The 27,396-nt window shown below is 39.1% G+C and overlaps 1 protein-coding gene across 9 annotated transcripts in view; it reads left to right on the forward strand.

Moving 5' to 3' along the window:
* STXBP5 (syntaxin binding protein 5) overlaps positions 1–27,396 on the forward strand; it is a 134,015-nt gene that overhangs the window by 27,120 nt on the left and 79,499 nt on the right. For all 9 annotated transcript variants that reach the window (XM_070733681.1, XM_070733682.1, XM_070733684.1 and 6 more), the window contains exons 3-4: positions 11,683–11,764; positions 13,437–13,537. In XM_070733681.1, the coding sequence (XP_070589782.1) occupies positions 11,683–11,764; positions 13,437–13,537 (183 nt within the window). The remainder of the gene's footprint in view (positions 1–11,682; positions 11,765–13,436; positions 13,538–27,396) is intronic.

Here is a 27,396-nt window from a genome sequence, read left to right on the forward strand (position 1 = left end):
ACCAGCACGGAGAGGAATTATAGCCAATTAGACAAGGAGGCTCTAGCATTAGTGGCAGGGGTAAAGAAGTTTCACAATTACATTTTTGGAAGAAGCTTTGAGCTAGTCACTGACCACAAACCCCTACTAGGCCTGCTAGCCCCCAACAAGCCCACTCCACCTTTTATGTCTCCAAGACTAATCAGATGGGCCCTTTTCCTCTCAGGGTATCAGTATGAGCTCACCCACAAGGGGGGGAAGGAAATCAATCATGCAGACGGCCTCAGCAGATGCCCCATAGCAGACTTAGTAGAAGACCCTGTTCCTGCCACAGATGTGCTAATGATAGAACTCGAGGAAAACCCACTAACCACAGCAAAAGAGGTAGCTGCACACACGCAGCAAGACCAAATCCTTAAACAAGTGGTGAACTGTGTTCTAAAGGGATGGCAAAATGATATTGTTAAACCTGAATTGTGTGATTTTAAAAACAAAAGGCTTGAATTATCATATGTAAAAGGTTGTTTGCTGTGGGGGGATAGAGTGATCATCCCCAAACGCCTAAGGGAAAAGGTACTCAGAATGTTACACGTGGGCCATCCTGGGATTGTCAGGATGAAGAGCCTAGCAAGGGGGCATTTATGGTGGCCAGGGCTAGATGCTGATATTGAAAGTTGGGTTTCAAAGTGTGACCCGTGCCAGGAGTCAAGGCCCAATCCCCCCAAAACAACTCCGGCTGAGTGGGAACAGCCTGCTGGCCCTTGGTCTAGGATCCACATTGATTTTGCTGGCCCAGTGGGGTCTCAGTACTTTCTAATAGTGGTTGATGCTTTCTCCAAATGGTTGGAAATAATAGCAATGAACAACATAACCACAAGTGCCACTATCAAGGTATTGAGCAGACTGTTTGCATCCCATGGTTGCCCTGATCTATTAGTGTCTGACAATGGGCCACAGCTAACAGCCAGGCAATTCGAATTATTCCTAGATGGCCTAGGGGTCAGGCATGCCCTCATCTCGCCTTACTCGCCCTGGGCTAACGGGTTGGCAGAACGTTACGTAAGGGTGGCAAAGGAGGCATTGCACAGGTCAGGCCCTGGGGATGTGCAACAGAACTTGGACCAATTCTTATTAACCCAGCACATTACACCTAACTCGCACACACATGTAAGCCCTGCAGAGTTATTGATGGGGAGAAAGTTGAGGTCACCATTAGACAGATTAAATCCAAGGTTCTGTGTGAATAATAACCAAATGTGTATGAAACCAGAAAGAGAAATGTATTTGGGACAAAATGTATATGTAAAATGTTTTGATGGAAATGTAAACTGGATGAAGGGAATTATTGTTAAGCAAAACGCACCCAAGACTTATGTTGTTAAACTGGAGGATGGTCGTTTGTGGAAACGACACATAGACCACATTCGGAAACGAACTGAAAACCAATTGCAACAACCCGCTGACTTGGACTCTCCCCCTTCAACAGACTTTAGTACATTGCCCGATCTAAGAAACACGCAAAGAGACTTATCGGGCCAGGGGGAACCATCCAGCGACGCCGAGCCATCCTCGTCCTCCGAGGCCTTCGTTGGGCCCGCCAGGCCAAGTCCACCGCACCGGGAGAGCAGCGGCGAGCCATCCTCCACAGTCAGTGGCGAAGGAGAAATTGGACTGCGCAGGTCAGCGCGAGAGCCTCGGAGGCCTCACCGATTGGACGACTTCGTCACATGGCTTTCTTGATGGATGAGTCCAACTATGAGGGGAGGGGTGTTGTATCCTGAAATGGCTACCTTGTAACGCTGTAAATAGTTTGTTCCTCTTTTCCAGCGCTGTCTGAGCCCAAGCAGGAAGTCGCTCCTGATTGGCTCAGACGCGGCCGGCTCTAGCTTTGGCGGGAACCGCAAAAGTATAAAAGAAGCGGTTTCTCCCGGCAGAGCCAGTCGGTACTCGCTGAATTGTCACTTTACCTTGCTGAGCTGTCACTTGTTCTCTGAGCTGAATAAAAGTACCGATTGCTCAAAACCCTGTCTCTGGGTCTACTTCACAGCCTTAGCCCCGTTAAAGCAGGATTGGGGCTAAAGCTGTCTCAGCAGCATGCTTTGGCTCTTAAGCCCCAGCAGAGGTTTGCGATGCTGCGAATTTGTTGAGGCTTCCCTCCTGGGAAACCCCACCTCCGGACTTCTGTTGCCAGCCGAAGGAGCCTCCCAACCGCAGAGGAGGCAGGGAGAACTTTGCGCCAGCAGGAAAGAAACGGGCTCCAAAGCGGCGCAAAGTTATCCTGCCTCTCCACCTCCTCCCCCTGCGGCCGCCTTCCCAAAGGAGCCTTCTGGCTGCCCAGGGGGCGGGGTTAGCTTTGTACCGGGCTCCGAAGGAAAGTGTGGCCACAGCGGTGGCTGTAGTTTCTCCTCCTCTTCCTCCTCCGGGCTCCGAAGTGGCACAAAGTTCTCCCTGCCTCCTCTGCGGCCACCTTCCCCAAGGAGCCTCCCGACCGCAGAGCAGGCAGGGAGAGCTTTGCGCTGCTTTGGAGCTTGGTGTGGCTTTGAAGAAAACGTTGGCTGCAGCGGCAGTGACAGCTGCGGCTTCTCCTCCTCTTCCTCCTCCGGGCTCCAAAGTGGCACAAAGCTCTCCCTGCTTCCTCTGCAGACGGGAAGATCTTTGGGGAAGGCGGCCGCAGGAGGAGGAAGAGGAGGATAAGCTGCAGCAACACCCGCCGCTGCGGCCCCCTTTTTCTTCGGAGCCGCCCGGGCTTTGAGGCAGCGCAAAGGTATCCTTGCCTCCTCTGTGGACGGGAGGCTTCTTGGGGAAAGTGGCAACAGGAGGTGGAGGAGGAAGAGGAGGAGAAGCCGCAGCTGTCACTGCCGCTGCAGCCAACGTGGCCAGCAGAAGAGGGGCGGGGAGCCGGGCAAGAGTGATCTTCTGCTGGCCATGGGCGAAGGGCGGGGAAGCCTCTTGCACCAGCTGCTACAGCCAGCGGCTTCCCCGCCCTTCGCCCATGGCCGGCAGAAGATCGCTCTTGCCCGGCTCCCCACTCTGCCAGGCAGCCAGAAGGCATTCAGGGCGAAGTGCATGGAGGAATGGGAAGCTGAAGCCACCGGCGTTTGAGCTTCCCATTCCTCCATGCCCTGAATGCCTCCTGGCTCAAGCGGGCGGCAGCAGACCGCCTTTGTGTTTTCGGCTTGGGGAGGAGGGAGTTAGGAAGGTCCTCCTGCTCCCCCAGCCAAAAACCCAAAGGCGGAAGCCTCCCGGTTGTTGTGACAGCCGGGCTGCTGGGAAGCCCCCCCCCCCCGCTGTTTTAAAAGGTGACAGCCGGCCGGCAGCGGGTTTTTTTGCGGGGTTTTTTTCTTGTTGCACGGATTAATTGACTTTACATTGTTTCCTATGGGAAACAATGTTTCATCTTACGAACCTTTCGTCTTACGAACCTCCCCCTGGAACCAATTAGGTTCGTATCTTGAGGTACCACTGTATTTTCTTTCTTCTTGATTGAGATATTAGAAGTAAAGGAATATATTACAAACTATTTTGAATGCCTTGTAAGTCTCATTTTGGGAAATCCACTTAGACCTATCATTATTCAGGACTGGAATCTGAAAAACAGTTTTGCACTCCAGTTTTTCTGAGAAAAAATAAAAATACTTACAATGGGACAATATTTAAAGGAAATTAGAAATAGAAATTTATTTGGGATTTTTTAAACAAAATGCGTTTAATATTTCTTTTTCAAAATTGCTTTTTAATTTATAGGATGCCATTATTAAGAGAAGACTTTTAAAAGTACACAACCTCTGATTTTTTATTAATGACATTGTGTTGATTCTCCAGTGAGCAATATGTATGGTATTTTCAGAAAGGGATGGTAGTTCCTTCAGACTGTATAGAGGATGGTAGTAAATTGAGGTGAATAAAATTTATTATTATTATTATTATTATTATTATTATCATCATCATCATCATCATCATCATCATTATTATTATTATTATTATTATGTCAGTGCAACACAGCAAACGAGATCACCATGCTGGATTTCGTATTTCATCACCAGTCGGGCGCTTCCCCAGCACCTAGGACTGCGTGATGTAGATCCCAGTAAAGCGGCCTTTTGCAATTGACAGATGGAGATTTTGTCAAATCCGATGGTTTTCAAATGTTCACTGAGATCCTTTGGTACTGCGCCCAGTGTGCCAAGTACCACTGGGACCACTTTCACTGGCTTATGCCAGAGTCGTTGCAGCTCGATTTTTAGATCTTCGTATTTCACTAATTTCTCTAGCTGTTTCTCCTCAATTCTGCTGTCTCCTGGGATTGCGATGTTGATGATACATACTTTCTTTTTCTCCACGATCACAATGTCTGGTGTGTTATGCTTCAGAATTCGGTCAGTCTGAAGTCGGAAGTCCCACGGTAGTTTTGCTTGCTCATTTTCGACAACTTTTTCGGGCTTATGATCCCACCAGTTCTTTGCCACTGGTAAATGGTAGTTCCGGCACAAGTTCCAGTGGATCATCTGTGCCACAGCATCATGTCTATGCTTGTAGTCAATCTGTGTGATCTTTTTGCAGCAGCTGAGTATGTGATCGATTGTTTCATCTGTTTCTTTACAGAGTCTGCACTTTGGATCGTCTGTTGATTTTTCAATTCTGGCGTTGACAGCATTTGTTCTAATGGCCTGTTCTTGTGGCGCCAGTATTAGTCCTTCTGTCTCCTTTTTGAGTGTTCCACTTGTAAGCCATGACCAGGTCTTTTCTTTATCCACTTTGCCTTCAATCTTCTTCAAAAACTGTCCACACAATGCTTTGTTCCGCCAACTGTCCATACAACATTGAGTTACATTTTTTCTGTACTGGTCCTTAGTTTGCTTCACCTTGAGAAGCTTCCTATTGTTGACCTCCATCAACGCTGACTCTTTGCTCCCCTTCACATAGTCAGCTAATGCATGCTTCTCTTCTTCCACTGTCTGCTTCACTGGCAAAAGTCCTCTGCCGCCTATTTTCCTTGGTAAATACAACCTGTCAACATCACTGTGGGGGTGTAGTGCATGATGGATCGTCATTAATTTTCTGGTTTTCCTGTCCAGGTTTTTTATTATTATTATTATTATTATTATTATTATTATTATTATTATTATTATTATTATGCCGCCCCTCTCAGAAGACTCGGGGTGGCTCACAACAACAATAAACAATGCGGTACAAATCCAATAATTAAAACTAGCTAAAAACTCACTATCGTTTAAAAACAGTCACACTACCCAATCATAACCACGCATAAAACTTACTAGTTAAAAGGGAATACATCAATAACCTCATACCTTGTGACATAAATGAGTCTTCAGAGTCTTGCGGAAGGCGAGAGGGTGGGGACAGTTCAGTTCTCTGGGGGGAGCTGATTCCAGAGGGCCGCAGCCACCACAGAGAAGGCTCTTACCCTGGGTCCTGCCAAACGACATTATTTAGTCAACGTGACCTGGAGAAGGCCAACTCTGTGGGACCTAATTGGCCACTGGAATTCTAAAATTCTAATATAACAAATTATTTTGCTTTTTTAAAAAAAAATAAAGTAGTTTTTAGGATAGCCAATTAGGACAGTCATAACAATTATTATTTTCAGTGATGGGAGATGGGATGATATGCACATCTTGCCGTCACTCCACGAATTGCATTGGTTGCCAGCAGGTCTCCGGACGCAATTTAAAATGTTGCTCATGACCTATAAAGCCCTACGTGGCTTAGGACCAGGTTACTTATGGAAATGTCTTCTGCCTCACATATCCCAGTGGCCAGTTAGGTCCCACAGAGTTGGCCTTCTCCAGGTGCCATCAGCTAAGCAATGCCGGCTGGTGGAGCCTAGGGGAAGAGTCTTCTCTGTGGCTGCTCCAGCCCTCTGGAACCAACTTCCTCCAGAGATCTGTACTGCCCCCACCATCCTGGCCTTTCACAAGGTTTTAAAACCTTAACTTAGTCAGCAGGCTTGGGCCATTGAGCTTAACATCTTGCTCCGGTCGTATATGTGATTGCGTGACTGTTGTTGAATGAATGTTTTTATATCATTGGGGTTTTAATTATTAGTTTTTAAGTTGGGTTTCACTTGTCATATTGTATTGTATTTTATTCTTATTGTTGTAGGCCGCCCTGAATCTGCAGAGAAGAGCGGCATAGAAATCCAACAAAATAACTAAATAATACACAAACAAAGCTAACATAAATACTGGCTCAATATTTAAGTCTCAGGTTCAAGACCTGAACTACATACAATGGGGATGAACTTCCAAGTCAGTGTTAACTCCTGGACTAGTCCCTGCAGTTTTCTTGGTAAGGTTCTTCAGAAATGGTTTGCTATTGCCTATTTCCCAGAGCTTTTAGAACCCATTCCTGATTGTTGGCCATGGTTTTCATTTTTTTCTATGGGGACACCTTCTAATTTTAGTATTGCATTTAGGAAAATAACTTGGTATAATTTTTTTTAAAAGTTCTTTAAAAGCCTATCTGAATTTTTTTAGATGTGTTGAAGGTAGAAATAGACTGTATTGGATACACAGAGAACATTCAATCATGTTTTTGCAGTAAATATATTGATTTTTATAGTAATGTAGTTATCTGCCTGATTTCTATGTAGAAATTGTTTTAGAACAGCTATTTTGTCTACCGTATTACATTGTTAATATAACATTGAAAAGACAAAGTAAGATCATTCAGGAAAACAAATCAGATTTGAATAAATAAATAAACTATACATTGTGCTTAATATCAATAATGAATGAGTGTAATTTGCTGCTGTTGAAAAGCAGGAGATATATGAAAGGAATTATAATTGGTTCTGTTTATTAATAATAGTAAGGCTGCGATTGTGATTTGAAATTTCTGTGACATATAATACCTGCATATTGCTTTGTAATACAAGTCTAGTAATGATATTCTTTCATTTAAATTTAGGAAGGTGTGAAATTATATGAGAATATTTATTATGTATTCTTAAAAACTGAATGTTTCCTATTTAATAACTTCCTGTTCTCTTCAGCTATTTAATGATTTATTTATTTGTTTATTTATTCATTTATTGGACTTTATATACCATTTCAAACTTAATAATTTCCGAACTACCTAGCACTCACCATGCATTTTGGAAAAGTAGTATTCAATGGTTAAATAAACTTTAGAACTTTGTCCAATTAGTCCATTGAAATATTAGTATAGGAAAAGTCATTGGACCATTGGATTCAGTCCTTATCAGCCCAGGGATGTAAATGAAAGCAACTTTTCCAGAGATTTGTCCAACTTCAATTTAAACATGTCCTGCAATAGCTTCAAATACATCAACTATCCAGGAAGTTGCTTTCATAGTTCATCAACTAGGTAACCTTTCCTTATCTTTAATTGGAATCTACTTTTGTGTAACAGTTCTACTGCTTCATATTCTGCACCCTGAAAAGAAAGAGATCTCGATTGTTTTCCAAATGCTTCAGGTATTTTGAGAATGTGATATCATATACTTCATCATTCTTTCTTCTTAGGGTTACATGCCTATTTAAATCTCTTCACAAGGATTAGCGCTAGTTCCCTGATTAACTTTACCATAATTCTTTGAGTCCTTTCCACCTGACTAAAATTCATTTTAAAACATGATCTCCACAAATTGCACTTGCCACTTTTGTACCCAAATCACACTGCTGACTCACATTCATTATGTAACCAGGTTTTTTTATTCCTATATTCATGTCACAAATACTGTTGCAAAGCCAATTATTCTCTATTCTTATCAGAGCTGAATTTGGTGAAGTAGGAACAGTTACTTACAATATCTTCCTTATTTTGAGATGTTTTGGTTTTGCCAAAAATTGCCTTTGCAGTATTATATCTGCATTTGATTTGTTTCCTAACTGCATTAACCTGCATTTGTCTTTGTTAAATTTTATTCTGTTAGTTCAGCCTGTTTATCTAACCTATCAAAATAATTTTGAATGCTATTGATTTCCTATCAGATTTTTGTGATAAGCAAATTTGAGAAGAATACTTCCTACTTCCTCATCGAAAACTTTAATAAAAAATATATAGGTCATTTCAGAACTCAGGTTTGTGAATTATCAGTGAATTCCTAAATCTGCTTTGAAAAAAAGCTATTGATAAGCTTTTTCAACTGTATTCTGCTTCTAGCTTTAGAACATTATTATGCGCATGGTGAAAAAATTTTCAGTAGAAGTAATTTAATAATTTAGCAGCTTATATATCCAGAAATAAGTTTCCTCTAATTCACATGTAATATTTCAGTAATTTATTTTCTGTAAGTATCTATAATTATCTGAGAGTATTAGGGGAGAAAATTTTTTAGACAGCTGAAAGTTGCAGTCTGGGCTTTACCTTTATTAAACCTGATTAAAATTGTAAATATGCATTAGAAATAACAAAACACCTGGAATATCACCCCGAGGAATTTGTACAGAACAAGTTCCAAAAGGCCAAAGCTAGAAAATAGTGCCAGTTGAACTTTACATGTGAACTGAGCCAGAGATTTAATATGAAATATTAAAACTATTGAAACGGATGTCCATGTGCCGCCTCAGGGCAGGATTCCCTTGAGTACCATTTGTTGGGGATCAAGCTTAGGGAGGGTCTTGCCTTCTCTTTCTGCTCAAGATCCCCATGTACAATTGGTGGACCACTGTGTGACACAAAATGATGGACTTTGGCCTGATTCAGCATGGCTCTTCTTATGTTCTAGTTTGATCATTGAATCAGCTTAAATCTTAAGTGCGGCATCTGTAGGTATATGCAGAGGTGGTTCTTCCCGGTCCTGTAGAACCAGTTTTTAACTGGTGGTGATGTCACGTTCTGTCAGTGCTGGTCCGTGGACAGTGCCATCTTTTTTGGGATATATATATGTGTGTGTGTGTCACATGTTTTTGCTGAATTTGAAAATTAAGGGAGACTCATCAGCTAGCCATACCCTCACTGGGACTTGAACTTGCAACCTTTACCTTGTAAGGCAGAGTATTAACCTCTACGCTACAGTATCCAATCCCTTCAGCTCTATTCCAAGGAAGGGTTGGTAAGTTAGATCTCCACCCTGGATATATGATATTTCAAATGTTACAATATGTATTTTTATTGCTAGCAGTGAAGAGCTAAAGGAAATATCAATTGTTTTCCCCAAAATAAGATCCTGTCTTATATATTTTTGAACCCTGAAATAAACGCTTGGCCTTATTACCATCCACTCTAAAGCCTAATTAGGCTTCTTGTCAGGGCATCTCTTATTTTGGGGAAAATAGGATATTATACTCACTGTAAAATAAAAATAGTATATAAATAGTCCTTGACTTACGACCACAATTGAGTCCATCGACTATGCTTGTCAGAAGGTCACAAAAGGTTATCACAGGACTTCAACCATCATAAATATGAGCCACTTGTGAAGTGACTGGATTTTGATCACATGACCATGGGGATGCTGCAATGGTCATAAGTGTAAAGAGCAGTCATGAATCACTTTATTCAGTACCGTTGTATCTTTGAACAGACACTGAATAGTGGAGGACTCCCTACAATTGAAGAAAGATACTCTTCGTCAGAATTCTTTGACATCCTATCGTTGCTTCTTATGTTTCTTAATAGATTGTTAAATGAACATTTGGGTTTTTTAACATCATTTTATTGACATAAGGCTGCAATAAAGCTGGTATCAATACATATTGAAGTAAAATTTAATTTGGAATATAGTGTTTGGTTTTGCAGTCCTTTTTAAAAATAGCATTTTAAAGGTAATTTTACCTTTAACATTATTATTTTGTGCCTAAACTTGGTAGACGTTGCCAACTACTAATATAGAACAGATCAGAGAGCAAATACCATAATTGTCATTGAGATATTTACCTCAATCCAATGTTTAGATTGCCAGGCGATCTGTATAATCTATTATTTTTTTCATTTCCTTACAAACAATTGTAAAGTCATATTTATAAAACTAAAATAAACTATCAAAAACCTTTTCTCTTCCCACCAATCACCATAATAGCTATTATTTTTTGCCTTTTAACTCAGTCACCCATGTTATGATGGACAAGGAACTGAAGGAACCTACTCTCAGAATTTGAGAAAGAAAACACCTTAACAAAGAGTTTTTAGTCATCTGAAAATACAAATCACCAATATGGGAAAAGCAAAATGGGTTTCTTAAGGGGGTGGGTGTCAAGTCTTTATATGGGGTACAGAAACAAATGATACATATATTAGGTATATGCAGTGAAAGGCTACCAAAAATTTTACTACCACACCGTGGGCGTGGCTTATGCAGGATGCCATACATCTTTCAGTACAAATTGGGTGCTCTGGAGTGAAGCTCCATTTTCGCTACCCCACAGCGTTCCACCCTGTCTGGGCAGCAGCCCACCCCTGGGTATATGTCATGTGTCAGAAAGTAACAACAATAAAAAACATTAGATGTGAGAAAAGACAGACACCCTGAAAATATGTTGCATCTTCCCCTTTCTCATCTGTGCTTGATTCTTTAACACTAACATTCAAGAATTCAAGGGCTCCCTATTGTTTAGTATATGAAAAATTATGAATATTTGGTTAAAAGGTAACTTCCTGAACTTAAAAAAAAGCATAGATGCCATTCTAAAATACTAATATCACCTTTAATTAAAACCTAATAATTAAGCTTAAAATTTGAATTACTAATTTGAAATTAATGTGTATTCCTTAAGTGTATTTAAAAGGTACAGTGCATATGCATGGAGGAACCCATTTTTAAAGTATTAGAATTTATATCCCGGAGTCTCCTTTCTGATTTAATTGAGAGTTCTCTCTAGGCTTGGATTCAGTACAAACACTCCAGATTAAATACAGTCTTACTTCTATCCAGATATGACATGTGTTAGTTTTTGAGATGGCAAGTCTGTTATTTCATGAGTAGATTAAATTATTCCTTTCTTCAGTTTTTTATTTTAATAATGAAACTGTAAATTCAGATTATCTGGGCACTATTCTTTCATTATCAATAGGCTTTTTAGCTACTAATATTTATTCCACATTAATTCCATATTTACTACTGTGAGTTAGGTTCTTTATTATTTATACTGCTATTTCATGCTAATTTTTTTTACTGATCTGAGTGATGTTATATCTAGTTTCATATTAACCAAATCAATTTTTGAATTGAAAAACCTTTAATTGCTATAAACTTGTGATTTAGTAAATGAAGCTAAAATATTGTGTGATTAATTTTTCATACACTTTCCAGAAAATTAAAATAAATAAAATATTTGGTTACATTATTTATAATATATTATTTATTTTAGAATATTAAAGTCTGTGCAAAAATAAGCATTGAATATCCTGCTACTTTCCTTGTCATATCTTTTCATAATAGTAGAATATTAACTTCAAATATTAATATCATAGGATTATTCAGCTTTTCAGTTTGATATGCTACAATATTCTATACAAATTTATAAAAGAAAAATGAAAACTAAGTTTTTGTAAACTAAAACTGAACTGGTGACTTGTTGATGATAATGAGGCCTTTAAATTAACAGTCTTAATATATTGTATACTGTATATTAAAATAGAAGGGAAATACTCAATTTCCATATTCCAGTAACTATTGTTTCTATCATAGAAGCAATTAGTCAATTGATGAAGAATATGTAAAATATTGAAGAGTTTCCTATATTTTTATATAATGTTCCTTAATTAACCTAATACCAGATTTGGTCGACCTGGAGTTGAATGCTACTGCCAACATGATAGTGGTGCTGCAGTAATCCAGCTTCAGTATTTGATCAATGAGGTTTGTAAGCTTGTGGTATAACTCATATCTGATTCCTCTACCAAGGAGTTGTTTTTGTTTTTGTTAGATAGATAATTCTGAAACTTGTTCTGTTGTCGTGGGTGGCTAGTTGCTATTGATATTTTAAAAAGTAAGAAGAATTTGCTGATTTGCTTGATTTAACACCTCCCCTCCAATTAGGTAAACAATTTTTTAAACTTAAAAGTTGCTACAGTTTGTCACAGAAGTGAGTACACCTCCTCACATTTTATAAATATTTAAGTACAGTATATCTTTTCAAGTGACAACACTGAATGACACTTGGCTACAATGTAAAGTAGTGAGTATACAGCTTGTATAACAGTGTGAATGTGCTGTCCCCTCAAAATAACACAACACACAGCCATTAATGTCTAAACTGTTGGCAACAAAAGTGAGTACACTCCTAAGTGATAATGTCTGAAGTGGGGCCCAAAGTATCAATATTTTGTGTGGCCACCATTATTTTCCATCACTGCCTTAACCCTCTTGGGCATCGAGCTCACCAGAGCTTTGCAAGTTGCCACTCTTCCACTCCTCCATAACGATGTCACAGAGCTGGTGGATGTTAGAGATCTTGTGCACCTCCACCTTCTATTTCAGGATGCCCCACAGATGCTCAATAGGGTTTAGATCTGAAGACATGGTTGGCCAGTTCATCACCTTTACCCTCAGCTTCTTTAGCAAGGCAGTGGTCGTTTTGGAGGTGTGTTTGGGGTTGTTATGTTGGAATACTGCCCTGCAGCCCAGTCTCTGAAGGGAGAGGATCATGGTTTGCTTCAGTATATCACAGTACATGTTGGCATTCATGGTTCCCTCAATGAACTGTAGCTCCTCAGTGCTGGCAGCACTCATGCAGCCTCAGGCCATGACATTCCCACCACCATGCTTGCAGTTAGGCAAGACACACTTGTCTTTGTACTCCTCATTTAGTTTCCACCACACACGCTTGACATCATCTGAACCAAATAAATTTATCTTGGTCTCATTGGACCACAGGACATGGTTCCAGAAATCCATGTTCTTAGTCTGCTTGTCTACAGCAAACTGTTTGCAGGTTTTCTTGTGCATCATCTTTAGAAGAGGCTTCCTTCTGAGACAACAGCCCTGCAGATCAATTTGATGCAGCAGAATATTTAAAATCCTTAAGATGATATGTTCTTTCCCCTCTTGGTAGTGTTTGCTTATGATTGTTTTTATTTGTACTTTTTAATTATTAAATATGTGTTTAATTATTACAGTATGTATGATAAAATGAACAAATGACTTTGCCTGACCGAAACAATTATTGGATAATACGTTGTAGGAATTTCTGTTAATGTATACAGTTGGGTAAAATGGCAAATCATATTTTCTCATTCAACCACTTTTACTTGTACACTGACCCTTTAAGCATACAAATAAAGGAAATTAGAAGAATTTCATTTTTCTGACATTTTTTTCAAAGCTACTATGAGATTCTGATATTAAATTATTGATTCTAAATGATATAATCAAAAATAAATTAAATGGCTCTTGCCACTTTGTATTTACAAAACCAATAACTTCGAATATATCGATTTTACTCTTCAACTGCTACTGTGGAACTGGTCTTCCTAAAATGGACAGTGTCCCTAAATCTCTACAAAGTTTAACTGTATTTTTCTCTTTTAAGGGTGCCCTTGTGAGTGCCTTGGCTGATGATACCTTACATTTATGGAATTTGCGTCAGAAAAGACCAGCTATATTGCATTCCTTGAAATTTAACCGAGAAAGGTAAATAAATAAATAAATATACACATATGCACACACACAAACACACACATTGTTGTTGTGAGCCGCTCCGAGTCTTCGGAGAGGGGCGGCATACAAATCTAATAAATAATAATAATAAATAATAATATTGTCTTCATGTTATATGATCAACATTAGACACTTTTAGAAAAAACAGTCTAGGATGCCTAATTATCTTCCTCAAATAAGTACAGCCAAAAAACACATCTTGCGCTATTAAAAAAGGCAAGAAGAGTGAAGATTGGACTTAATCCATGGATAATTCAGTGGATTTCAAGCTGGCTGAAGCATAGACATCAGAGAGTTATTGTTAATGGCGAGTATTCTGAGCAGAGACAGGTTACAAGCGGTGTGCCACAAGGGTCTGTTCTGGGTCCTATTCTTTTTAATATGTTTGTGAGTGACATAGGGGAAGGTTTGGTAGGGAAGGTTTGCCTATTTGCCGATGACTCTAAAGTGTGCAATAGGGTTGATATTCCTGGAGGGGTCTGTAATATGGTAAATGATTTAGCGTTACTAGATAAATGGTCAAAGCAATGGAAACTGCAGTTTAATGTTTCCAAATGTAAAATAATGCACTTGGGGAAAAGGAATCCTAAATCTGAGTATTGCATTGGCAGTTCTGTGTTAGCAAAAACTTCAGAAGAGAAGGATTTAGGGGTAGTGATTTCTGACAGTCTCAAAATGGGTGAGCAGGGTGGTCGGGCAGTAGGAAAGGCAAGTAGGATGCTTGGCTGCATAGCTAGAGGTATAACAAGCAGGAAGAGGGAGATTGTGATCCCCTTATATAGAGCTCTGGTGAGACCACATTTGGAGTACTGTGTTCAGTTCTGGAGACCTCACCTACAAAAAGATATTGACAAAATTGAACGGGTCCAAAGACGGGCTACAAGAATGGTGGAAGGTCTGAAGTATAAAACGTATCAGGAAAGACTTAATGAACTCAATCTGTATAGTCTGGAAGACAGAAGGAAAAGGGGGGACATGATCGAAGCATTTAAATATGTTAAAGGGTTAAATAGGGTTCAGGAGGGAAGTGTTTTTAACAGGAAAGTGAACACAAGAACAAGGGGACACAATCTGAAGTTAGTTGGGGGAAAGATCAAAGGCAACATGAGAAAGTATTATTTTACTGAAAGAGTAGTAGATCCTTGGAACAAACTTCCAGCAGACGTGGTTGGTAAATCCACAGTAACCGAATTTAAACATGCCTGGGATAAACATATATCCATTGTAAGATAAAATACAGGAAATAGTAAAAGGGCAGACTAGATGGACCATGGGGTCTTTTTCTGCCGTCAGTCTTCTATGTTTCTGTGTTTCTATGTTTCTATAGATGCATAAAAGATATTTTAAAAGGGCCTCTATCCTTAATTTCATTAAAATAATAAAAAGCATTAAAATGAAATACAGGCAGTCTGCATTTAACAATGCTAATTATGACTGGATACTCCATTGTTAAGTAACATGATCATAAGTAAAAGAAAATGTGATTGGATAGCTAATTGGTGATAATTCTGGCAGTCCCAGTTATTATTGTTAAGAAGAGCTCACATGTTCATGATTCCCAACTTCCTGCTAGCTTCCCCATTGACTTTGCTTGTGGGAAGCTGGCAAAGAAGGTGAGAAATTGTGATCATGTGATCACAGCAATACTGCAAAAACTTTTAAGTTCAAGATCCTGTCATCACTACTACTTATTCAGCCCCATTGTAAGTTTGCTTGCTGAATGACTAGCCATTAAACAAAAAAGACCTGTATATATAGAAGAAAGATATTGGTATTGATTAGAGAAGCATTTGGGCTATTCCATGAGAAATATCTGCCTTGACACCAAAGCTGTAAAAAAGGAAGTTAAGAAGGAGAAATGTCTGTAATATTAATTTGGATCCTAGAATGATTTCTGTCTATCACGAGACAGATTTCAATGCCTGAACTAACAAGTAAGGACAATAAAAGGAATTTCTAGTTTTGATTTGTAAAGCTGAAAACAAATTAGACTGAGATATGAAAATTCCTTATTAGCAAAAATATACTATATGATCTTTACTTTTTTTAAAAAAAATCAAAGCAAGTTTGAGAGGGAATAATTTTAAATCACTGATTTGTTTAAAATCTTTTTTAAAAATTAAAACTACCATTTTTCATGCAATGTACTGAAAACCTCAGAGAATTTTAGGAAACACATACAGCATAATACTACTGTAATACTGCCCTTTGGTTAAGATCAAATGTAGTGTAGCCTTTTCCCCCATAGTCTACAAATGTTATAGGCTTTTCTTGCTACTTTTTCAAAAACTCTCATCCCTTAGGTTGTAATTATTAAATTCTGATTGTGTTCCTTGATTGTCTACAAGCTACTTACACTATGTTTTTGTTACTTTCTTTCTGGAAAAAAAAGGATCTTAAAAGCAAACACATTTTGTTGCTTTTATGTTTTAATCACATCAAATAATTGTGTAGCCACCTTCTTCACTCTGAGCAAAATGCACAATTTTAATTCCGGTATAAATCCATGGAGATACACGCCCACCCAAATCAATTACCTATATAAGACAGTTCAATAGCCTTAGGTGAACAACTCTGTCAAAAAAAAATAAGTAACCTTTTAGATGACTCTTGAATATATGGCTGTTAAAACACCAAGAATTTTAAACTTATATTTACTACCAGGAGTTCAATTCCTGGTAGACAGTTTGTACCCCGCAGAAAAAAATCTCACCTATATACTGTATTTTTTGGAGTATAAGATGCAACTTTTTCCTCCCTAAAAGAGGAGGAAAATTTGGGTGTGTCTTATACTCTGAACGTAGTTTCTTTCCAGCCTAATGAGATGCTAATGATGTTCCAGCTGTTACCACCTTGCCTTCGTTGTTCCTCTCTCCCAATAAGGGTTCTTTTTAAGCCTAACCAGGGGATAAAATAATGTACTGAAGCTGACTAGATTAAGCACACTAGTCAGATGAATAACTGGTAGGCAGATTGTCCACCCTATTTTCCTCCCCAAAAACTAAGATGTGGCTTATACTCCAAAAAATACGATATATCTGATAAATCATAAATAAGATGAAACCAGTCAAGTGCAGCCTCCTGGTGGTCATTATAAATAAAAATACTACACATGTCTAAAAATAGAAAATTTTCTCCACCCCCAACAAGGGACATGGAAGTAATGTTAGACAATGGCTTATGTAAGATCTCTCTGGTTTGAATGCTGATAGAAAGAAAAATGGATTATATATTCCACTTTAAGATGAAAGAATTGTAAAGATAGTGATATTGACTTACAACTCTTTATGAAGAAAACTCGTGGATTCTGAAAAGTATGTCCACGTTGGTACTCTTTTCACCCAAAAGAAACATTCAGTCAATTCATTTGTAATTTGGATGCCTTCTTAAAGTGGCATATTTGACCCTTTTCTATTTTTTAAATTGGAATAAAGGCAAGGCATAAATACACTGAATAGTTTTGTTATTCAGTATACATTTTTATTCAAAACTAATTTTCATAATTCCCATTAAAATGTAAAAAATAATGTTCAAAAGATGCAGAAACTAACAATCATGCTAAATTATTAGATTCAGAAAATGAGAGTGCTAGGCAACATATAATGCGGCAAAATATTTTTTCTGAGGTGGCTTACCTATATATTTTTCTCCTGAAAATTGGGGCATTCTTTCTGGTTAATGCACTTGACAAAATAATATATATGAAGGCATAAGGAAGGTATCGACATTTGCATAAAAAGCTCAATATGAGCAGTGTCTGTTGAGTAGCAAGAAATTGCAGGGAGACAAAATTCTGCCTAGTGTCAAGACATAACTTATACAATATTCTAGCAGTTGTTCCAGTAGTTTCCAACACAGGTTTATATATTAGATACTTGTAATTGGTCCCAATCAAACTGACTGATGAAATTTGGCTGTTCAGGGTAATATTGTATTCCTGAAAGTGTTACGCTATTTTTCTGAGCCATCTGGCAATGTAGATCAACTATTTCCTCTTGTCTATGGATATTCTCAGTCATTCGGGCCATGATTATCTTAAAGGTATTATTTCAAAAGGGAATGGACTTTGTTTATTCACTTCTCATTCAAGAAACTTCTTCACTTCTGTGTGTTCTTTTGAGCTAATAAGTTATGCCTTTTTGATGGGATCAGAATTAGACAACTAGGAACAACCTAAGGTCTAATATCTGGCCTTGCTGGATCAAATTTAACAAAATTAATAACATTTTCCTATCTACATGGAAAAGGATGTGTGCTATAATGATGGAAAGTTGAAAGTATCCTTTGGTACTGAAAGCTTTATCAGCTTTGAGTCTTTTTCGTTTAGACTAAAATTAAAAACGTAAAATTAAGTGCACTTGTAAATATTTAGTGAAATGGCATTTCCTTTCTTTTCATGCTAATTAATTTGTTCATTCTTCAATCTTAGACTATTAGAAGAGTTATTAGCTATTTACTCTCTGTTTTGACCTTCCACACCTTAGTCCACATAAGAATGTTAAGTAGTTAATGCTTATTTGGTGACCCCAGTAAATACCGGTAGTTTTCTAAGCTTTTCCTGTTCTGGTTCTGATTGCTTTTCTTGCTGCTGCTTTATTTTAGTAAATCAACAGACTGAAAGCAATTGCTTCAATATGGAAATAAAAACCTTAGCTTTGATGCAGCCGTGTCCAACTAATGTTGAACTAAGAATTACCAGATTTGGGGCTATTGTGATATACAGTACAGATATATACTGGGCATACATTCTTCCTCTGATGCTGGTGATCATTCTACAATTCTACAGTTAGGATAATCAAGGGATTAGGGCAACTGCTTACTTAGTATCAGTGAGGTTGTTGGTAGACTACAGGCTTATCTAAGCAAAAAGTATTTTTGTGATTGGACTGTTAGAATTACACTATTAGAATAAGGAATAGTTGCTGTAATTGGTTGCCTGCTAGTAAGACAGTATCTATTGTGATTAGGGATCCTGGCTTACAGATAACCAAATCCAATGTTGCATAATCTTAGCTTGTTCCTTAATACCAATGTCTTGAATATTATGATTAGAACACACAAAGATTTTCTTGTGCATTAATTTAGCTGTTCTCCTTTTATTTGTAACATTTCCAGAATAAAACAACACGTTTCTCAGAGAATATTAACTATGCAAGGAATATTTAGTCAAACCGTAGAAAACTGATTTTCCGTTTCCCTCATCTTTTGTCTTCTGAGGAATATAGTGAACTGTTTTATGGCTAATTTTTCTATGATATCAATTGTTAACTATATTCCATGCTGCCATATTTTTGTTTTTGCTGCTGTTACATTATATGTTTTTATCTTAAATTAGCTATTGCTAGGTATATAGCAGCTATTAAATTCTCTATAGGGTTAATCAAGTACAGTTTAGTAATCTCTAATTCTAGTACAACCAGGGGCAGATTGCTCCTACTGTTGCTGCCGGTGTGCTGCGCATGCAGCTTTGGGTGCCTTGCAGGTGTGTACACATCCCAGTGTGTTTTTGCTTCTGGACATGCACAAGAAGCAAAATCTTGTTAGAATCTCGCAAGAAGCAAAATCTTGTGAGAATCTCGCACGCACGCACAATTTTGCCAATTTTTCTTGCTTTTATGCATGTGCAGAAGCAAAAACTTGCTGAAATCTTCTGCATGTGCACGTCCCCTCGTGAGATTATGCTTCCTGCACATATGTAGAAGCAAAAACATGCTGGTACGCACACGTACGCAAGACACCTGAAGCAGACACCTGAAGCTGCACACACAGCTCAACTTTTGCTACTGGTGTGGTGTCCTTTACTGTTCCAGTAGGAACCCACTACTGAGTACAACCATTATTATCATCTTGTCTCTGAATATTGGTGCATGATAGGCAGAACCCTTGTCACATTAACTTCCTGTCTGGTGTATTTAAATCTACCGTATTTTTCAAATTATAAGATGCACCAGAGTATAAGACACTCCTTAGTTCTGGAGGAGGAAAATGGGGGGGGGGGATTCTGCCTACCAGGTATTCATCTGTAGGCATAATTTGATCTGGTCAGCTTCAACACATTAGTTCACTCGCTGTTTTTGAAGTTGGGGCTGGTGGGGAGTCAGCTTCAGCCCATTACCTTGCTCACTGGTTTTGAGGTTGGGGCTGTGCTTCTAAAGCACCGCTGATCATTGGAAGGAGCAGCAATTAGAAAAGCAAGCAAAGTACAGAAGATGACTTAGCTTGTGTCAGGGCTGAAAAACAGCTTCAAAAGCACAGCTGATCATCGGAGGAAGCCTCATTGATTAAAGCAGGCAAAGCACAGAAGAGGCAAGAGAAGGCAGCAGCTGTTCTGGGTAGCCATTTTGGGCACTGCACATCAAGCATTTGGAGGCTGAAAAAATAATGCATGGAGCCCCAACACACAAGCCATTGTCAGTGGCAGTCTCTTCATCTAGGAAGAGGACGTGCATAGGCTGAAGGGCATGGGTCGGCAGGTGGGCGGGGCTACATTCGGAGTATAAGACACACCCAAATTTTCAGCTTCTTTTAGGAGGGAAAAAAGTGTTTCTTCTACTCAGAAAAATATGGTTTATTTGTTAGCCATTTTTGTTTTTCTTATTTCCCTTGACTCCAATCACTTTTTAACAGCTCCTTAATATGTTTCATTTTCTCTTACCAAGAAATACATTGTGCTCATGAAAAACTTGGTTTTCTTCTAAGCTGTTTCCCAGACTTAAGTTATCACAAGTAAAGTTTATGTGTCTGTCTGATCATGTAACAGGATGGTAAACAGCATTTATCTTTTCCATTCAGTCATACTGTAGCTCTATTCTCTTAGGTAATCACTTTTTTCCTTGTTTTTTTCCAATGGTGCTACTAATGTTATTTCAACTTTACTGTCATTTCACTCCTTATAAATTATGGCTACAATACTTTGTGCCATTTGTAGACATAAGTTATTAAAATCAGTAGAGCTTGCTTTTAAATAAAGGCACAATTGTGATAGATTAAGAATATTTTGAATATGATCATAGAATATTAAGCTATAAATCACCATTTAATTATGAAGTCAGTGAGGACCCTGAGCAGGATCCTTCAGTTTGGAGTCTAAAACATGTTTATATAGTAAATCTTTAGTGCCAATGATTAAATTGTAATTGAACGGTTTAGGCTATGTAGCATAACGTTGTTATTGCTGTTTCTATATTTACCTAATTGTACTTTTAAGTGGAAATAGCTGGGATTGGTCTTAAAATCATTTGAATAAGAGCTCTAAACCAAGAATATATTTATTTTATTAATTTTTTGGATTCTGGACCGTTTACAAATAAAAAACATAAAAAGAGATATAGTTAAAAACAAAATTAAACAGAATTTTAATTTCTCTTTCTAGATTCTGCCAGTCAAAATTCTTTAATTAATAGGGCTATAGCATATTCTGCCTACTTGACTGGGTGGGACAGGTAGCCCTATGTAGAGCACCTTGCCATAGTCTACCCTCGAAATGATTAGGGCATGAGTGACAGAAAGAAGAAACTCTTGATCCAGGAAGGGCACAGCACGACTGGTACATAATACAAGCAGGAGCTGTGAGCCCAGGAGAAGTTCCAGATTGCATAACAGATTCCAACCCCACCCAGTCCCAAATAAAAAAGAGGCCCTACCTAGAGCCATTCCATCTTACCTGTGTTCACTTAAAACCTGTTGTTCTGCATCCATACTCCTACAATCTTCAAATACCACTTCACAAGAGCATCCATAATGTCACAGGGATGGGGATGCACTATTGGATATCATCCACATACTGACAATCCCACTGTCATCCCATGGTGACAGATGATCTTACCCAAAGGCTTCAGGTAGATGTTAAAAAGGAGAAAACAGAGCTGTGAGCCCTGTGGCAGTCCAGGAAGTAGGGGCAAAGATCTTTGACTTCCTATCAGCACCAGTTGGGACCAGCTTCAAAGAAGGAGTTGGAACGAGCAAGACAGAAGTCATGTCTGATGTATAAAAGGACTGTTTGAAGCTGAGACATAAATGACCTGAAATAGGCCCATAGCCACCATGGTGGCAATACATTCCCAAACTGTTTCCAAGGACAACAAATGGAAGTTTCCCAAGACATCTGCCTGGAGAATTTACTTCCCAATTATCTACAGATTCATTCACACATAAACACCCAGATTCAGTTCTTTCCCCTGGGGTCTCAGTCTAAGGAAGGAAGGTCACCACACCAGTGGTCCCCCCAGGTTGAATTGCTCTCGTGTAGGGTTCCCATATAATCAGTTCTCATAGGGCCTCAGCCATCAGCCTCAGATGTCCAGACTATTGCTCTAGCTGGCCTTGTGATTCCACCCACTGTTTGCTTTTGTTTGTTATGACTGCAAGTTGGCAACCTCACTGCAGGCCATAGGCCCACTGCTCTAGAGTTGCTGCTGCTACCATCCATATTGCTGCTATTGTTGGGTGCTAGCTGCTGGCCTTTTGCCCTGTCCTCCTTTGAATATCCCATTGCATATCAGACATTAATACAATCAGGACTCACAAGAAGAGTCCTTCACTCCACCACTCACAACAAAATACCTTATTCCACCAGACGTGAAATACTACAATTAGAAAATTTACAACTACGTTGCCTTCAATCTGATCTAACTGTAGTTCATAAAACCATACACCAAAATGTCCTTCCTGTTCATGACTACTTCATCTTCAACCACAACAATACCCGAGCATGTAATAGATTTAAACTAAATGTAATCTACTCCAAACTCGACTGCAGAAAATATGACTTCAGCAATAGAGCGATCAATATCTGGAATGCACTCCCTGACTCTGTAGTTTCTTCCCCAAATCCCAAAAACTTTAACCTTAGATTGTCTACAGTTGACCTCTCCCCATTTCTAAGAGGTCTATAAGGGGCATGCATAAGTGCACCATTGTTCCTACTGTCCCTATCCTACTGTTCTATTGTCCTCTTTTATCATTATTTTACTTACGTTTATACAAACTACTATCCTATACATGTTTGACAAATAAAATAAATAAATAATAAATAAGATCCAGCCACTTTTTTGGGCCTGTTAAAACACGACCATTGCCTGCTCAAGCCTGGTCCAGCTGCACCACTCCAGTTACTGGCCTAAGCCTGGTCTAGGTTTCTGCCTGGTAGCCCAATTAGGAACCCCCCACCTTCTTGCCTGGGAAAGTTCAGTTGCCTTCCTGGGCATGCATATTGCTCTTTCCTCACTGCTACTCACAGCTCACTATTTCCTAATTGTTCTTCCCCACAGGGAGGCACCGGCTGCTTGGTTGCTGAGTGTTCCAGCCATTCTGTCATTATGGCATGTCTTCTGAATTAGTATATTCGGATTGGCATTTTTAAATAATGGATTTTGTCTTATAAACTAAAACTAGTACAAAATAATAATAATTATTATTATTATTTATTAGATTTGTATGCCGCCCCTCGCCGCAGACTCGGGGTGGCTCACAGCAATAATAAAACAATGTAAGACAAATCTAATAATTAAAAAGTCAGTTAAAAAAAAACCATTAAAAAGCAAAAACATACATACAAACATACCATACATAAACTGTGTAGGCCCGGGGGAGAATGTCTCAATTCCCCCATGCCTGGTGGCAGAGATGGGTTTTAAGGAGTTTACGAAAGACAAGGAGGGTGGGGGCAATTCTAATCTCTGGGGGGAGTTGGTTCCAGAGGGTCAGAGCCGCCACAGAGAAGGCTCTTTCCCTGGGTCCCGCCAGATGACATTGTTTAGTCGACGGGACCCGGAGAAGGCCAACTTTGTGGGACCTAACCAGTCGCTGGTATTCGTGCGGCATAAGGCGGTCTCAGAGGTATTCTGGTCCAATGCCATGAAGGGCTTTATAGATGATAACCAACACTTTGAATTGTGACAGGAAGCTGATCGGCAACCAATGCAGACTGCGGAGTGTTGGTGTGACATGGGCATACCTAGGGAAGCCCATGATTGCTCTCGCAGCTGCATTTTGCATGATCTGAAGTTTCCAAACACTCTTCAGAGGTAGCCCTATGTAGAGAGCATTACAGTAGTCGAGTCTCGAGGTGATGAGGGCATGAGTGACTGTGAGTAGTGACTCCCGGTCCAAATAGGGCCACAACTGGTGCACCAGGTGAACCTGGGCAAATGCCCCCCTCGCCACAACTGAGAGATGGTTTTCTAATGTTAGCTGTGGATCAAGGAGGACGCCCAAGTTGCGAACCCTCTCTGAGGGGGTCAATAATTCCCCCCCAGGGTAATGGACGGACAGATGGAATTGTCCTTGGGAGGCAAAACCCACAGCCACTCCGTCAGGGTTGAGTTTGATTCTGTTGATACCCATCCAGACCCCAACAGCCTCCAGGCTCCAGCACATCACTTCCACTGCTTTGTTGACTGGACATGGGGTGGAGATGTAAAGCTGGGTATCATCAGCGTACTGATGATACCTCACCCCATGCCCTTGGATGATCTCGCCCAGCGGTTTCATGTAGATTTTAAATAGTAGGGGGGAGAGGACTGACCCCTGAGGTACCCCACAAGGGAGTAACTAGAAGTCGACCTCTATCCCCCCACTAACACCAACTGCAACCGACTGGAGAGGTAGGAGGAGAACCACTGCAGAACAGTGCCTCCCACTCCCAACCCCTCCAGCCGGCGCAGAAGGATACCATGGTCGATGGCATCGAAAGCCGCTGAGAGGTCAAGGAGCACCAGGACAGAGGATAAACCCCTGTCCCGGGCCTGCCAGAGATCATCCATCAATGCGACCAAAGCAGTTGCTATGATGTATCCGGGCCTGAATCCTGACTGCTGAGGGCCTAGATAATTGGCTTCTTCCAAGGACCGTTGGAGCTGGAGCGCCACCATCTTCTCAACAACCTTCCCCATAAAGGGAAGTTTGGAGACTAGACGGTAGTTATTAAGCACGACTGGGTCCAGGGAAGACTTCTTGAGGAGGGGACACACAAGTGCCTCCTTGTAGGGAGCCGGGAAGGACCCCCTCCTCAAAGAAGCATTGACAATCTCCTGGACCCAGCTCCGTGTCACCTTCCTGCTGGCTGAGACCAGCCAGGAGGGACACGGATCCAGTAAACAGGTGGCGGAACTCACAGCTCCTTGTCCACTTCATCAGTTGTCACAAGATCAAACTCTTCCCAGACAGATGGACAAGTACAAGCCCCAGTCACCTTGATTGACTCGTTGTCAGTCAACTCTGTTATCCAATCAGAGTCAAGGTCCGCCCGGATCCGAGCGACTTTATCAGCGAAAAATGTGTTAAAATCCTCCACACTAGTCTGCAAGGGCTCTGTTTAGGGAGCAGGTCACCCTAAACAGAGCGGCCAGGCGAGATTCCGCTGATGCAATCAAGGCAGCATGATACGCGCATCTTGCCGCCTTGAGCGCCACTTTGTAAGTCTTAATATGAGCTCTTACAAGTGTTCGATCGGATTCGGACTTACTCTTCCTCCATCGCTTCTCTAGACGTCTCTTCTGGCGTTTCAACTCCTGGAGCTAGGTTACACAATAGGCAAATTTTAGTAAACTATTTCATCTATCCTGAAATTGGACTGGTTATAAATCTACTTCTGATTCAAGTTGAAGAAATCTGCCATAGTATATGAATGTATATATAGCTAGGATCTGGATATCAAATGGTATGCTTACTTCCTATCAACAATGATGTGGCAAAGATGCCAGCTTGAGTTTGCCAGGACTGCTGCCTGTTCATTACACATTTACCTGAAGGAGTGTACAGTGGTACCTCTACCTACAAACACCTCTTCTAGATAAGAACCGGGTGTTCAAGATTTTTTTTGCCTCTTCTCAAGAACCATTTTCCACTTACAAACCCGAGCCTCTGAAACTGTAACTGGAAAAGGCAGGGAGAAGCTTCTGTGAGGCTTCTGTAGGAATCTCTTGGGAGGAAACAGGGCTGGAAAGGGCGGAGAGAAGCCTCTGTGGGATCTCTCTCAAAATCTCCTGGGAGGAAACAGGGCCTCCACCCTCCCTGTGGTTTCCCCAATCGCAAGCATTATTTGCTTTTACATTGATTCCTATGGGAAAAATTGCTTCTTCTTACAAACCTTTCTACTTTAAGAATCTGGTCACGGAACGAATTAAGTTCGTAAGTAGAGGTACCACTTTATTCCCAAACACCGTACCTGTAGAATCTTCTCATTTTTGGTACCAAGCTTCCATTGCTAGTTTAAGACCTATCTGTTTACTTTACTTAATTGATATACTGCTATACATTTTCTGTTTATATTTTTAATAGGTGTCCTGTAGTCAGAATTTTAAGATTTAAGTATCTTTGATTACTGATCATTTAATTTATAAACAATACTTTTGTTTGAAGTATTCTTTTAATTTGTGATCAGTTTTTTAAAATATATACAATTGAATATTATGATTATTAAAAAGCAATGTAAATCTGGGGAAAAAATAGACTAAGATGAAAGCTTGCAACATATGTGAATTTCCTGTCCAAAAAGTAATTTACAAGCATGGTAGTGTCACTGCATCCACCATGAGGTAAAGGTAACCAGTTTTGTAACATTTGAATACTTACAGATATTTGATAACCTAATAATGCATTAATGTATTTTTATTTGACCTTTAATGTTTGAGATTTCACAATGAAGCCATTTTAGGCAACAAGTTTATTTGTTAAATCGTTATGCATTATGCTAAGTTTTACAAATCATGATAAAGATTTCTCTTAAGTAGCCTTGACAGTTTTATCAGAGGAGACATATGGCCTACAAATACCAAAGGAAATCCTTTGAAAGCATCTGCAAATTGCCTCTCAAGTGACCTTGTTTTACTGTTAATACATTTTCATAAGTAATTATGCAGATCACATTTAGACTCAATAATTTCATAATGTTTATTTTAATTAGAGCTCTATTGTAGAGCTACAGTTTTACTATTTTATTAGCCACAGACATGCCAATAAATACGAAGCTAAAATAAAGCCTAAATTAAATTGCTAAATAGTACTTGACTTTTATCTATCATTACAATATTTAGTTAATGAAAAATCTCTTGTCATTGCTACATTTTCCATATACTGTTTGTGTCTTTTGATTTCTGTGTTCCCAAAAGGTTAGAAGAAGCTAACAGAAAAATTATTAAAATTAATTTAAAATAATTTATTTTACTTATTGAAATGATTTACTAAAACAAGACAACAGAGTTACAATAAATTAGAAATTCTGAAAGATATATTAGGTTCCTTAACTTTGAACCATGTATTTTATAGATTAAAAATATTGAGTTAAAAATGCAAATCTCAGAAATAAATATTCTGTGAAAGAAATGCTATTTCAATTTTTATGTTTGAATATAGTAGAAATAAATATTTTGGTAGATTGCCTGTATTTTTTTTCTATTGGATTTCATTTTAATGAGAACAATTTAGTAACCAAATTTTCAGATTTGATATGTAGCAATTGGTCCCAGGCATTTGTGACAAATTTGAAGAAAAAGTTATACAGTATTAGATTTTCCAAAATATTTTGGGAATATACTTACATTTTGTTGATCATAGAAAATTTGTGGTATCTTTCCATATTTAATGTCAAAGAAGAAGTATACTAGTTAAGAAGTAAAAGGTGTTACATTTTGTTTGTATTTTTTAATAGAGGCACATTTAGAAAATAACATTGTTGATGAAGTTGAAAATTTGTGCTTAGCTTTAAAAAGCAGCTTGGAAAATGTTGAATTAACTGCATGTTAATAATTTTAATTTTAATTATCAATTTTAATTTTAATTATCAATTTTAATTTTAATTATCAATTATCAACATTGATAATTTTGTATGTCTA

Source organism: Erythrolamprus reginae, chromosome 1 (genome assembly GCF_031021105.1).
Source record: "Erythrolamprus reginae isolate rEryReg1 chromosome 1, rEryReg1.hap1, whole genome shotgun sequence".
In the NCBI taxonomy this organism is placed as follows: Eukaryota; Metazoa; Chordata; class Lepidosauria; order Squamata; family Dipsadidae; genus Erythrolamprus; species Erythrolamprus reginae.